We start from the raw sequence: 13,860 nt of genomic DNA on the forward strand, positions 1-13,860 counted from the left end.
TAAAATATTGGGAATAATGAATAATAGTTGAGGTACTAAAAAAAAAAATATACCAAAATGCTTAGCTAAAGTATAGAATATCATTATTTCATTAATTTATATTTAATCATAATTGAATTCAATCAATCGTACTTAAATTATAATAATATTTTTTCTAATATATAAATAATATCACCAATAATTAAATTCAATTACTCATATTTAAATTATATTAATATCTTAAAAATTATCATATCTAAATATTTTAATTTTATAAAATTTAAATATAATACAAATTAATTAAGATAGAATAAAAATAACTATTCTACCCTAATTAATTGTTAATATATTTTAATTTTATAAAATTAGAATAATTTAGTGCTAAACTATTAATATCTTAACTTAGAAATAATCACGTTATTTTACGTAATGTATAATTTTTGGTAAATATATTAGCAGTAGAGTTGCCGGAAAACCTAGCAATAGCGACAGCATTAGTCATTAGCAATTTAAATATAAAATATTTGGCTTTTTATGTTTGGCGGCCACTAGAAGTAGAATTGGCATAGGCAGAATATCCAAATCTCATTCTCACAAGTCACACCTAGCAGTGCGGCGCCGTTTCAGTGAGACGCGGAGCTCTCCTTCCATGGCAGCCATGTCTATTGTTCCCACATTCCCAGCCTCCCAAACTCCCTGTACCTTCCCCGTCTTTTCGTCGTTTCCGTCTTCTCACGTCGCTCTCAATCGGACGGCCTCGGCATCTTTCTGGTGCTGCTCTTTATCGCCGCAGTCCCAAGCGGCGGTGGTGAATGGCAGACCAGATGGCACCATTTCAGAGAGGAACGAGATTCGTCTTGGGCTTCCCAGCAAAGGTCGAATGGCTGAAGACACTCTCGATCTTCTCAAGGTGAATAAAAAAAAAAAAAGGAAAAAAAAAGAAAAAAGGGAAGATTCTCCACAACTAACTTCTCATATCATTCTTTCTTTCTCTCTCTCATCCTTTTTGCTGTTTTCAATATGAAGGACTGTCAATTGTCGGTCAAGCAAGTCAATCCTCGACAGTATGTTGCTCAAATTCCCCAAGTAGGTGGCTTACGTATGGTTTTGAACTGTGTTTGTGAGTTTTAAATTTAATTGATATTTATTCTTGGGGCCTGTGGCTTGGGAAATTGTAAAGATTGCAACTTTTTTCAAATGGGTGCTTTGTTTTGTTTGCAGCTCTCCAACTTGGAAGTGTGGTTTCAGCGGCCCAAAGACATTGTACGGAAGTTATTGTCTGGAGATTTAGACCTTGGAATCGTTGGTTTGGATACTGTCAGTGAATATGGGCAGGTATGCCGTTTAGGTTCTTGTTGTTGGTGATGTATTGTCAAGCTATTCACTTTCTTCATTGTCTTACAATTATGCCTAGACATTCAAAGCTTGTTACTTTCATTGCTTTATTCAGGAGAGCGATGATCTCATTGTTGTTCATGATGCTCTCGACTACGGAGATTGTCGTTTATCTATTGCTGTAAGTATTATATATTTATATAATGTATTGCTTTAAGTATTTTATGACCTCAGCATTCAGGTTGCCTTATATTAATTGAGAAGCTTCTCATGGAGTTGGGATTTTTTTCCTTATTTCAGATTCCAAAATATGGGATTTTCGAAAACATTAATTCATTAAGGGAGCTAGCACAAATGCCTCAATGGACAGAGTCCAAACCTCTTCGAGTTGCTACTGGCTTTACTTATGTATGCAACGCATTATGTTTTCTGTCCATTGTTTACTTCTATTTCCTCCTTGTTTTGATGGTTTTATTTTCATTAGTTGTTCTTTGCTGTTCGATGCAGCTTGGTCCTAAATTTATGAAAGAAAATGGATTGAAGTATGTGAGTTTCTCAACTGCTGATGGAGCATTGGAGGCAGCTCCTGCGGTAAGCTATACTTCTTCAGAGTAAAATGTGGTGGATGTAATTTGAATTCATACAGTAGTGTCTATGACGGCATCAAATAAGGCTTTGCTATTAAACATTGGGAAGTTCAATATAAAATGACTACCAAATGTCAAAATCAAGTAACAAACTTCATTATGTTGTTCTTTTTGCATCACTTATTCCTAAGCACTTGGTTTATGTTCATATGATATCAGATGCACTCTTCTCATTTTTAATTTCAGATGGGGATAGCTGATGCTATATTGGACCTTGTCAGTAGTGGAACAACATTGAGAGAAAACAACTTGAAGGAAATTGAAGGTGGAGTTTTATTGGAAAGCCAAGTAAGCTTTATCACTTTGTAATTGAACCTTGCCAAGCATCTGGTCTCATTGCCTTTAAAATGCTAAAGAGCTGCCTTTCGGCAGCTGCTGCATTATGTTTATACTAGATCATGTCTAAGTATAGAAATGAAATGTTCTTTTCAGGCAGTTCTTGTCGCAAGTCGGAGATCATTAATCCAGAGGAAAGGTGTACTTGACACTACACATGAAATTCTTGAAAGATTGGAGGCACATCTGAGGGCTGTGGGTCAGTTGACGGTGCGGAAATCATGTTTCTTGTGCTGTGGTGGCTTTTTGGTCTTCAAAATCTGTTGTTTTCACACTTTCCATTGCAGGTAACTGCAAACATGAGAGGAAATAGTGCAGAGGAAGTGGCTGAGCGAATTTTGAGCCAGACGTCATTATCTGGGTTGCAGGTTAATTTGAAATAAAAGCCATGCCCCTCATCCCTCCTCATTCTTTTCCTTGCTCTCTTTCTTCCCATAAATCATCACACATAAGTGTAGTTTAAAAACAATATCTTTATTGATTAAAACTTATAAGCTGATTTCAGACTCAGAAGCTCTGTAAATTTCTTTTGCTGTTGCTTGTACAGGGACCTACTGTAAGTCCTGTTTTCTGTAAACGTGATGGAAGGGTAGTTGCTGATTACTATGCCATAGTCATATGCGTACCCGTAAAAGAAATGTACAAGTCTGTTCAACAGCTGAGAGCGGTGAGTCCTATTAGCATAAAATGTTATGCAAACTTATTCTTCCTCTGTTCTCAAATGCTTTTATGATCATGTGAGCTCCATGCTTCATCAGCCAGCACATTTGCATTCATATGGTGAAGCCTGCCCCATCCCTCTTCCCTTGATCTGGCAAAACATCCTAAGAAACATAAAATTGTAACACACTGTAGGAAGCATTAGAAAAGCTTTCTAAAGAGTAAGAAGCTTACACAACTGAAGATGCTACTGAATATGTTTACATGTGGGCAGAAAATTTGATTTCTAGTTAATTGCAAACATATGGAGTTGATAGAAAAGTAGGTAGAGGCCTTTTCACTTGTATTGGCTTTTAAATAAATAATATACTGGCTTTCTGCAAAATATTGTGTAACATACTTGAACAATTGTTCGTTACAAAAAATTTAATGCCCGTTATCTTTCACATAAGGAATGACTCTCTGGTTCTATGTTTTGAATTATTTGATATTTTGTGGCACCAGATTGGAGGAAGTGGAGTTTTAGTTTCTCCCTTGACCTACATTTTTGATGAAGAAACTCCAAGATGGCGTGTGCTTCTTTCGAAACTCGGTCTTTAGTGATCTTCCTCTAGTCCTCTGCGCTTGGGTGATGCCTAAGGGGTTGTTTTATGCATTTGCTGTTGCTGTAGTACCACATGCATATTTGTTTCTTTAAGTTATCCTAATATGTGGTGAATTGTTAAGAGGGTAGATCTCAATGTTGAAAAGAATGTAAACGGCTATGGAAATTTTGTATTATACTCATGTTTGAATAGACAAACCTTAGTGTGTTGGTGGAAGTTTCGATTTCCCCCAAACAACTTCTTACTTCTCTCAATTTCATGGCTGTAACCATAATAGTACCGGTTGTATGAGAAGATAGTTTCCTGGTTGCTTAGGATGTTTCTATATTATGTGTTCTCACTTGTTACATTGAACCCAAAAATTGATCTCTAAATGGTTGGATTTATGTCCTCATTAAGTAATGATGTGATTATTATTATTATTTTTTAAATTTTTTTTTTTTTAAAAAGATAAAGATTGTTCTCTCTCTCTCTCTCTCTCTCTCTCTCTCTCTCTCTCTGTATATATATGTGTAATATATTTTGTAACATTGGCCTGAGAGAGTTTATGGAGAGACCCATTAAAGAGGATTTTTTGAATGATTGTCTATTTTGATATAGCCACTGGATACGATGGCCCCTCGATCCAAAGCTGGATGTTAAAGTTTACCTCCCCAGTTTATTAAGAGGTATCTTAAAGTTTTCATTTTCATCATATGTAGTTTAAAAAATGCACAACTATCACTTTTTGACTTTTGAATGATTTGAAAAAGGGGAAAAAAAATAAAATTATTTAGATCTCCATTTTATCTTAATTACCTACATTTTTGGAAACCATCACTTAGATCGTTGTTTCAATTTTTATATGTCAATTCTAACTGTTTAAGGTCTTAATTGTATTTTGACAACATTTTTATTTTTATTTTATAAAATGCTAATTTTAACTTCTTTTTTTTTTTTTTTTTTTTTGGCTTTAAACTAATAAAAATTAATATGTGAGTTTATTTTAATAAATATACAAAATAATGATGATTTTTAAAAAATGTAAGTCAGAGTGCAATTATTGCAAATAAATATATCGTTTGAAAAAATTAGTATTATTATTATTTTTTTATATTTATTTATCTTATATATAGGACTCAATCTTTCCAATTGAATTTCTTTTTTGGTTATTGTCCTAAGTTGAGATTTTCTTAAAAAACAGAAAAAAAAAAAAACCAATGAGTTCGAGATTAAAGTGTGTGTATATATATATATATATATTTTTTTTTTTTTTGTGTGTGTAATATTGAGATCAAAATATCTTAATAGAAGTTTTGATTGGTCTTGAGACGGGAGAGGCTATTTCGCACAAAAATTATATGAAAAAGAAAAATTAAAAGGTCAACAAAGCAAGCTAAAAACCGCGAAGAGAAGTCGCGGTTTCTTTACAATATTATTATAATAAAATCAGAAAACCCAAAGGCCCTAAACCCTCCTGATTTCTTGTATGAGAGTGTAACCTTCGGCCACACAGAGCTACGTCGCTGGCTGCTCACTGCGGAGCCGTCGTTGAATAGGAAGTGGGATGGGCAAGCAGAGCAGGAGTAAAGAGGAAGGAGGAAATATGACGAAGAAGAAGACTACCAACACCCCTCACAAGCAACTTCCTCCTCCTGAGTCTGATTCTGATTCAGATTCCGCTTCTGAATACCACGACGAGGACGAGGTATTTTTCTTTTTTTTTTTTTTTTGCTCTCTTTTCACCCAAAAACAGACCAAAGAAGACGCATGTTGACTAATTCATGTTTTTACTTTTTTTTTTTTTTTTGGGGGTGGGGTAGGAATTCTCGGAGGATGATGGCTCTGAAGACTTTGAATCATTGAGGCACTCAGAAACTGAGGACAGTGCATCATCTGGAGATGAGGAGGTACACAACACAGTTAATTGCAGGCATTGAGTTTATTTACATCGTTAAAAAAAGAAAAAAGAAAAATTTTGAGTTTTTATTGTACAACATTGATAAAAGTGCTACCTTTTTTAACATTTTTAAGATGATTATTTATTGGCACAGGGCATTGTTGATGAAGGCATGCCCAGTGATCACAGCAGCGACGAGGAGGAGGAAAGTGAAACCTCTCAACAACAACAACTTGATGAAGGTGTTGAGGAGAGTGATTCATCCGATGACGAGGTCTGTCTGCTGTAAATAAAGTCCTTTATTTTTTTTATTTTTTTTGGGAGTAACAAAATTTGACTTTTCTTTACAACTAGTGTTTGTGTCAGAACTATGCAAGTACCTCTTTCCCTTATTACTGTTTATGATAACACAGGTGCATGATCGAAATACTGTTGGATATGTTGTTCCCTTGAAGTGGTATGAGAATGAGAAACATATTGGTTATGACATTAAAGGGAGGAAAATAAAAAAGAAAGAAAAAGATGATAAGTTGCAATCCTTTCTTGCAAGGACTGATGACTCCAAAACGTAAGTTTTTGATGGGCAAATATCAATTGGAGCACTACCCTTTTGTTTTTTTACTTGGAAAATTCCCTTGCTGAATTAGAGCCTAGTATTTTTTGGATTGTGTAGGATCTTCGTTTGGGAAATTTATGTTTGATTCCTCTGTATTTTTTACTTCTTTTCAGGCTCAGAATCAGTGATGAGTATAATGATGAGGAGGTAGAACTAACAAAGGGAGAGACCAAGTTTATTCGAAGATTGCTCAAAGGAAAAGCACCGCATCCTGATTTTGATCCATATGCGGTTTGTGGCTCCTGTGCATTTGATGTTTATTGCTTTCATATTTGCTTTTTGGTCTTTAACGACACTCTATAATCTTTCGGCAGCTCGTCCAACCACCTTCATTCAATCAATTCTTCATCTTATACTTGAATACTGACTTTCTTCTGTTTCAATGTAGCCTTCTGTTGATTTTTTTAAATGGGACGGTGCCAAACATCCACTTTCAAATGCACCAGAACCCAAGAGACGTTTTATTCCTTCGAATTGGGATAAGAAAATGGTTAGGCTATATTCATTTACTACTTCTCTTTGTCTTCAAAGTGGAAAACTCATACATGATTCATGTGTTTTATATCTCTTATGTGTCTGCAGGTTGTTCGGATTGTCCGAGCTATTCGTAAAGGGTTATATCATTTTGAGGAGCCTAAAAAAGAACCACCTGTTCGTCCCTTGTGGGTCGATGAATCCAGCTCAACTGAAAAGTCTCGGCATTTAGCTAATATTCCTGCGCCCAAGCTGAAATTGCCAGGTTCTGCTAATCATCCATCTTTTGTGTTGTAAAAATCACTTTGTTCATAATCTTCTTTCAGTCTGTGTGCTTTGGGTAAATAGCTTGATGTCTGCTTTCAGGCCATGAGGAATCTTACAATCCCTCTTTGGAATACATCCCAACGCAAGAAGAGATTGATGCTTATCAATCAATGTATGAAGAAGACCGTCCCAAGTATATACCTAAAAGGTAGCATAAAGTGCAATCCCAATGTTCATCTGATATCTGTTTCATGGTTGTTCGGGATTTAAGCATATAGTGTTCTAATCATTTTCTGTTTGTTAGATTCCCATCTATGAGAAGCATTCCTGCATATGAGAATGCTGTTAAAGAGTTGTTTGAGCGGTGTTTGGATCTATTAATGTGCCCTAGAAAATGGAATAATCGAGTAAGAGACATCCTGATTTAAAGAAGTTATGCTTGTGCTTCTGGTTTTTGCTTTGACAGCTTTTCAAGATCTTTTGATTTTTACAATCTACTTCTACTCATATTAAGATTAAGATGATCATATTATTATACAATTTCCTTGTTAATGCTCCAGATAGATATTAAACCAGAATCCCTGAAACCCAAGCTACCAAGTAAAAAGGATCTTAAGCCTTATCCTATGACATGTTATCTTGAGTATAGAGGCCATACAGATGCAGTGATGTCGGTTTCTGTTGATGCTTCAGGGCAGTGGATTGCTTCAGGTGCTTAAATTGTTTTAAATTTTATTATATTTCAGCGAGGGAGTAAAATTATTGTTCAATATAGGTCTCATCACCTGCTGTGGTCTGGACAGGTTCAAGGGATGGAACTGTACGTATTTGGGAGGTTGAAACTGGTAGATGTCTTAGAGTCTGGGAGGTTGATGAAGCTGTCAAATGCGTGGCATGGAATCCTGTTCGGGAGCTTCCTGTATTGGCTGTGTCTGTGTAGGGCCTCTTCCTTTTTCTTCTCCTTCTATTTATTTATTTATTTATTAACATTAATTTTTTTTTTTTGGGGAAAAGGAAGAAGGGGGTGTTTTGGTTTTTTTGGGTGTTATTTGGAGATTATCTTAAGAAACTAAATGTAAAAAAAGAATTCTGAGGAATATGCTGCTTAAGTGAGTAAATAATTTATTCATGTTTTTTGTAGGGAACAAGATATACTCATCTTGAACACTGGTTTTGGAAATGAAGAAGAGCAGGAAAGAGCAAAGGAACTTCTCCTGGTCAAAGCACCTATATCACTTGATGACTCTGGTTTGTATGAGATGATAAGCCCCTTTTATTCTGCATAAATTGATTCACAACAGACATTTTCATGATTTATTTTGTATACACAGGCAACACAGCATCCATTGTAAGCTGGCTTCATGATGATAAACATGGGGGAATCAGATTGAGGCATTTTAAGGTGTGTAAGCTTCTTCTCCTTCTTCTTCATCTTCTCTCTCTCTCTCTCTTATTTTTATTTTCTCAATTTATGGTTGAAGTTTTCTTAGAGGTTAAAGAAGGTTAGGCTGATTGAATACCTTCCTATGGATATTTTAACTGTTTATTTTGTCTGGTGCTTGCAGACTGTATCTTCAATTGAATGGCATCGCAAAGGAGACTATCTTTCTGCAGTAATGCCAGCAGATATCCTTTTTCCCAGAATTTTTGTTTACTTTTTTTTTTTTTTTTTTTTTAATAATTTTCATTTGTTTGAGGATGGATTAGAGATGCTTGATGATTGTATTGTGGGTTTAATTTGTCCTGATCTTCATTTTTATCCTAGTTGGTTAACTGGAACCTTTTATTTATTTATTTGTTTTGGAACTTGAGGGCACTATTGTTTCTTTCGAATAGGAATTTGGTTGAATGAATGTTATACAAATTCATTTGAGACCAATTCTCTCCATTAATTTTCTTGACTTGTTTAGTACGTGAATCAAGAGCAATTTTAATACACCAGGTTTCTAAGAAGCAAAGCCAAAGGATTCCATTCAAGTTGCATGGCCTTCCAGTTTCTTCAGTTTTCCATCCTACTCGTTCCATCTTCTTCATTTCTACAAAGAAAAATGTTCGTGTTTATGATCTGGTGAAGCAGAAGCTCATTAAAAAGCTTGAGACTGGACTACGTGAAGTCTCTTCCATTGCAGTTCATCCTGCTGGTGGGATTTTTGATATTTTATGTATCATTGTTTTTCGTTGGCAGTTAGATATACTTGTCTGGTTTATGATCTGACAGTTGTCAAGTAATTATGTCTTTATATCCTTTGTAGTTGTCTGAATTATACTTTCCTTTCATGCAGGTGATAATGTAATTGTGGGGAGTAGAGAAGGAAAATTATGTTGGTTTGATATGGATCTTTCGTCTCAACCTTACAGAACTCTGAAGTATGGCTTTTTTTTTTTCTTTTTTTTTCCCCTCAGATGGCGATGAAAGATTTACAGAATTTTTATTTTAATTAGTTTTTTTTATAACTTGAGGAAAATGGTGTGCTTCTTCATTTAACATTTGCAGGTTTTGTCAAAATCATTATTCACATTTATGGACAAGTACCAATTTATTATTAGATGGCTAAATAAACCAATTCTTAATTTTATAGCAAGTGTTGTAGAACAGAATATAAAGTACATCTGGTTCCATTTGCCTGCTATACTTTGGGATATATACATCTGGTTCCATTTGCCTGCTATACTTTGGGATATATCTTTAATGTGGTTCTTGAAAAATGTGCAGGTGCCATCCTAAAGACATCACGAGTTTAGCCTTCCATCGTTCATACCCAATCTTTGCATCTGGCTCTGATGATTGTACTGCTTATGTTTTTCATGGCATGGTTTATTCGGATCTCAACCAGAACCCTCTTATTGTTCCTTTACAAATTCTTCGTGGACATAGAAGCTCAAATGGGAGAGGTGAGAATGCTATTTCTATGTTGATCTTCTGTGGTGGAGTTGTTAATGAAAGTAAAAACTGCTGCATTTCGAGAGACAATTGACCTAACCAGACATACTTAATAAGATGCTGTTAGTTCATACATGCCAAAGTTATTAATTGAAAGCAAACTGACCTAACCAGACATACTTAATAAGATGCTGTCAGTTCATACATGCCAAAGTTATTCATTGAAAGCAATCTACAGTTAATACATAAAAGTAACAAGCTGAATTCGAAGTGAATTAGTCATTTCCCCTTGGTTACACGTAGTAGTGTAATGTGAACTTTATTTGCAGGTGTACTGGACTGCAAGTTCCATCCAAGGCAGCCGTGGTTGTTTACTGCTGGTGCTGATTCGGTGATTAAACTTTATTGCCATTAAGAAGATGACAAGCAGAGCCACCATTATGAATTAATAATTACTCCGGAATGCATGATTGGAAGTGATCAACCGCAGCACCTAAGAAAAGAGTTACCTATATAGAATATACGAGGCTAACTTCTTGAGTATTATTTCAGGAGGTGGCGCTAAATTTTGTCAAATGTATTTGTTTAATTGTTGGAGCAGAGCGATAGCTTTTGTTTGTGTTTAGTGACCTTACCTTATGAATGCTTTTGTTTGTGTTTAGTGACCGTACCTTAAATTTATTATTTGGAATGCGCATAAATCCAATTTTATCTGTGTGTTCTGTGTAGGCTTTGCGAATTCTTTATCTCACTCATTTATAAGACTTCTTCATAGCATTGGAGCTAGCTAGGCTATCTTTTTGTGAATGAAGAGATGTGTGGTCTATCAATTCCAATTTTAATGAGCATAATACGCCGTGGGATTTTTTGTCAGTGATGTTTCTAGAGGAAACTCCCTTTCGGCTTCACATCAAATAATGGGCGTTCAATTTCGTCTCCTTGATGTAAATATGCAGTCCCTGTTCGAAAATGGATGAATATGGTATATAGAGAAATAGGTCAGGTGAGCTTTATATTTGTCCAGTCTTTCTTAGGCTTCGGATTCTAGCTTTCCTACATAAGCATTCTATCCGTGGAGCATATCATCATAGACATTTATTTCCTCAAAATTGCTTTCCTACCATCCATTGCATTCTCATACCATTTGCATTTTATCATCCTGAAGCTCATCCTTTCTTCACCAAGGAAAAGCCGATCGTTTAAGAATTGAAGTTGATACGAAGTCATTAGGAACATAATATCCACCAAAGCCAACGCAAGATCACCTAATTTAACCAAAGATGCTATATTAAATTTTATTGTAGCAAATTAGCAATACAGATTTTACTCACAAATCTATGCAGAAGCTGTGAAGAGCACATTAGAGGCCCATGCTCAAATTTCCTCCCAAACACTTCGTTGCATCTAACTAAACAATATAAGCCTGTACATAAGAATCCTATAACGAATGCAATTGGTAAAGGCTTAAATAGGTCATACACCACTCTTTTATCTGCACAAGTTTAACAAAAAGAAACCATTTGAGAGGTTCCTTTTTGTTTCCATGAAAGGAAATTATAAAAGCTGAACTGCTGCAATTGCTGGGATTTTCTCCCTCAATTTCTGAGTAACAGCAACCCTCACAGTCATAACCCCTGCGGCTGGACCAGTGATCCGGATCTTTACTATTGGCTCTTCAATTGCCTCGAGTTCAAGAGATCCACCAGCTGCTCCAACAAGATAAGGTCTTATTTCCTCAAGCACCTGGAACAAAATACAAACGCATGCTATACATCAGCCTAATGGCAACTCATAAAGAGAGGGAAAAAAATAAAATAAAATAAAAGAGAACATAGTTGAGACCAATTTCAAGCAACACCTGAGATATCTATAGCAGTGTGTAAGCTTAATTACTACATGGGGGAGTGACTGCAGGATATCGAAGATTACCTGCTCTATATTTTCTTCATTCAGCTCCAGACCAGTTTCTTCATCGGTGATTGGTTCCACTGCAACTATTTCCGGTATCTTCTCCATTAAACGACGTTCAATACCCAATTTCATTGTCATAACAGAACTTGGACATGAGCCACATGCGCCCTGTAGCTTCAAGCGTACCACATTGCCATCGATTTCATGTAATGCCACATTGCCACCATCTGCCATGAGATATGGACGGACTTCATCCAATACACTTTCAACATTCTCTGCAGTTAGTGGCAATTCCACCGCTGAATTTGGAGTAGCAACAGCCTTCACAACTGTACAATATCCCCCCCCAAACCAAAAAAAAAAAAGAAAAAAAAAAAAAAAAGGAGAAGAACAACAAGATGAAGAACGAATAGATGAATCTTCAGAAAAATGTTAAATTAAGAAAAGAACTTATAAAGATTGTAAACTATAAAGGTAAAACGGATGGCCCAAAATTCTACATAAACTTGCCAACTGTAACTTATCAGATATCTAAGTAACCTTTTTCTGTTTAGACGTAAAACATAATAACTAATATAATAAAATTGTAAAGATGTTTTCCCTCAAAATGTTCCATCACTTGACATTATTTTCTGGTCTTCATTTGTTACTTAAGTTGGCTAAGTTTCAACTTAATATGAATCTGGGACTGCATCCAGATAATCAATGAGAGGACACAAGCAAGGAGAGACATTTTCCTATCATAAATAAGCAAATACAACAAGGAGCTGCAATTTAAAAATCTCAGTCACCTAAAGTACGACAATGACAGTCATGGATATCCATATGCTATCAATAACCATACCATACAAGTCCTCCATTTCAAAATTTAAACAAAAGAAGCAACATAAAATCCATTACATGGTTATACAAAATGTTGGGCCACCAGACTCATAAACAGTACTTGTTGAAAATTATTAATATAGCAGGAAAGATAAAAATAGTAAATAAATAAATAAGAAGGAAAAGCATTAACATATCTGCCTCAACTTATACTTGAAGGAAAATTCTAGATAATTTACCCCCCCCAAAAAAAAAAAAAAAAGAGAAGGAAAACTCTGGATACCCTCCCTGAGTATTTTTTATCAGTCCAAAAAAGAAACTTGAAATTCCCAGATGATGAAATAAACAAGAAGATTATTACTTCAATGAAAAAATAAGCAAAGTCATAAACGTCCCAAGTAAACCATTGAGTTTAATTCTAAAAAGAACCAGAATGGTTATCAAACATACCAAACCCTTCCCACTAAACCTCTTATCATATAAACTATACACAAATTAATGAATAAAAAATAAAAATTTATAAGTTGGAAAATAAAAGAAGTAGGGGGGAAAAAAAAAAGAAAAAAGAAAAAAGAAAAAAGAAACCGACCTATCCGTGGTGAAGTGGATGGCAAGCTTATGCGAAGGGAACGACGACGTGAGGTTGGGCGCACTAGATTCTGCTCTCTGATGGAATAATCATGCGCGTTGCCTCGTAATGAACTCCAACGCTGAGAAAATTTTCAACGATCAGAATTGGAATTTTAACCACAACTCACCCCCCAAAAAAAAAAAATAAATAATAATAATAATAATAATAAACTGTGTTTAAGAGGGAAATTATTGGAAACCTTGGAGGCTGATGGTTGAAGTTGAAGTGGTTGTTGGGTTGTAGAGAACGATGATGAATTCAGCACGACGGCTCGCATATTTGCTACTCCAATCTCGAGCAAAATATCAAAATCGAATCTTTTGATAATACAAGGAATGAATAAATAAATAAATTATATTACTTCTCTATATCTTTCTTTTGGGGTTACTTTTTCTCAGCAACCAAACAAGCAAATACAACGGCCAGAGGGAATACAGAAGATCAAAGAAAAGGGAATCGGGACAACAAATCTCTTGCAATCTCGCGAAGTCGTGTTGGGTTCGTTTGGCGCCGTTGGTTTATTATTTCTGTCTTTTTTGTTTTCTTTTATACTTTCCGTGCTTCAATTTTTATTTATGACCAAATTATGGGCCAGGCCCATAGTTAGTTGGGGTCGGCCACAGTCACAACCCGCATAAGCATAGCCCGAATTTACACAAACATCCAAAAAGTTGGGAAAATTAAATTTGACTGGCTCAACACGTACCGACATGTGTTTTGTTAAAATTTTGGTAAAGAATGATATAGTATTATATAATTATTATTATTATTTTTTTTATAAGGCATGAGTAATTTAGTAATCGCTTATACAGTGCCA

General features: G+C 35.2%; 3 protein-coding genes across 3 annotated transcripts; 2 read left to right on the forward strand and 1 right to left on the reverse strand.

The window, feature by feature from the left end:
- The first annotated feature begins 501 nt into the window (after positions 1–501).
- Positions 502–3,993, forward strand: LOC107412544 (ATP phosphoribosyltransferase 2, chloroplastic-like). The gene is made up of 11 exons (XM_016020332.4): positions 502–889; positions 1,006–1,065; positions 1,201–1,314; positions 1,430–1,495; positions 1,615–1,722; positions 1,822–1,905; positions 2,148–2,249; positions 2,394–2,507; positions 2,585–2,665; positions 2,845–2,964; positions 3,462–3,993. Exons 1-11 carry the CDS (start codon positions 629–631, stop codon positions 3,555–3,557), a joined length of 1,206 nt encoding a protein of 401 aa, XP_015875818.3. The 5' UTR covers positions 502–628; the 3' UTR covers positions 3,558–3,993.
- A 933-nt stretch (positions 3,994–4,926) lies between these two features.
- LOC107412567 (ribosome biogenesis protein BOP1 homolog) lies at positions 4,927–10,392 on the forward strand. Its single transcript, XM_016020362.4, has 18 exons — positions 4,927–5,249; positions 5,365–5,451; positions 5,596–5,715; positions 5,855–6,009; positions 6,171–6,288; positions 6,446–6,547; positions 6,640–6,796; positions 6,898–7,006; positions 7,103–7,205; positions 7,359–7,509; positions 7,602–7,734; positions 7,940–8,046; positions 8,130–8,200; positions 8,364–8,424; positions 8,712–8,939; positions 9,081–9,165; positions 9,512–9,690; positions 10,009–10,392. The coding sequence occupies exons 1-18, from the start codon at positions 5,109–5,111 to the stop codon at positions 10,092–10,094; spliced, it is 2,193 nt and encodes a 730-aa protein (XP_015875848.3). The 5' UTR covers positions 4,927–5,108; the 3' UTR covers positions 10,095–10,392.
- A 553-nt stretch (positions 10,393–10,945) lies between these two features.
- On the reverse strand, positions 10,946–13,572 carry LOC107412568 (nifU-like protein 2, chloroplastic). The gene is made up of 4 exons (XM_016020363.4): positions 13,243–13,572; positions 13,002–13,122; positions 11,609–11,919; positions 10,946–11,422 (listed from the first exon to the last, which is right to left on the reverse strand). The coding sequence occupies exons 1-4, from the start codon at positions 13,318–13,320 to the stop codon at positions 11,234–11,236; spliced, it is 699 nt and encodes a 232-aa protein (XP_015875849.1). The 5' UTR covers positions 13,321–13,572; the 3' UTR covers positions 10,946–11,233.
- Positions 13,573–13,860: the final 288 nt, after the last annotated feature.

This window comes from Ziziphus jujuba, chromosome 10, assembly GCF_031755915.1.
Source record: "Ziziphus jujuba cultivar Dongzao chromosome 10, ASM3175591v1".
NCBI lineage: Eukaryota > Viridiplantae > Streptophyta > Magnoliopsida > Rosales > Rhamnaceae > Ziziphus > Ziziphus jujuba.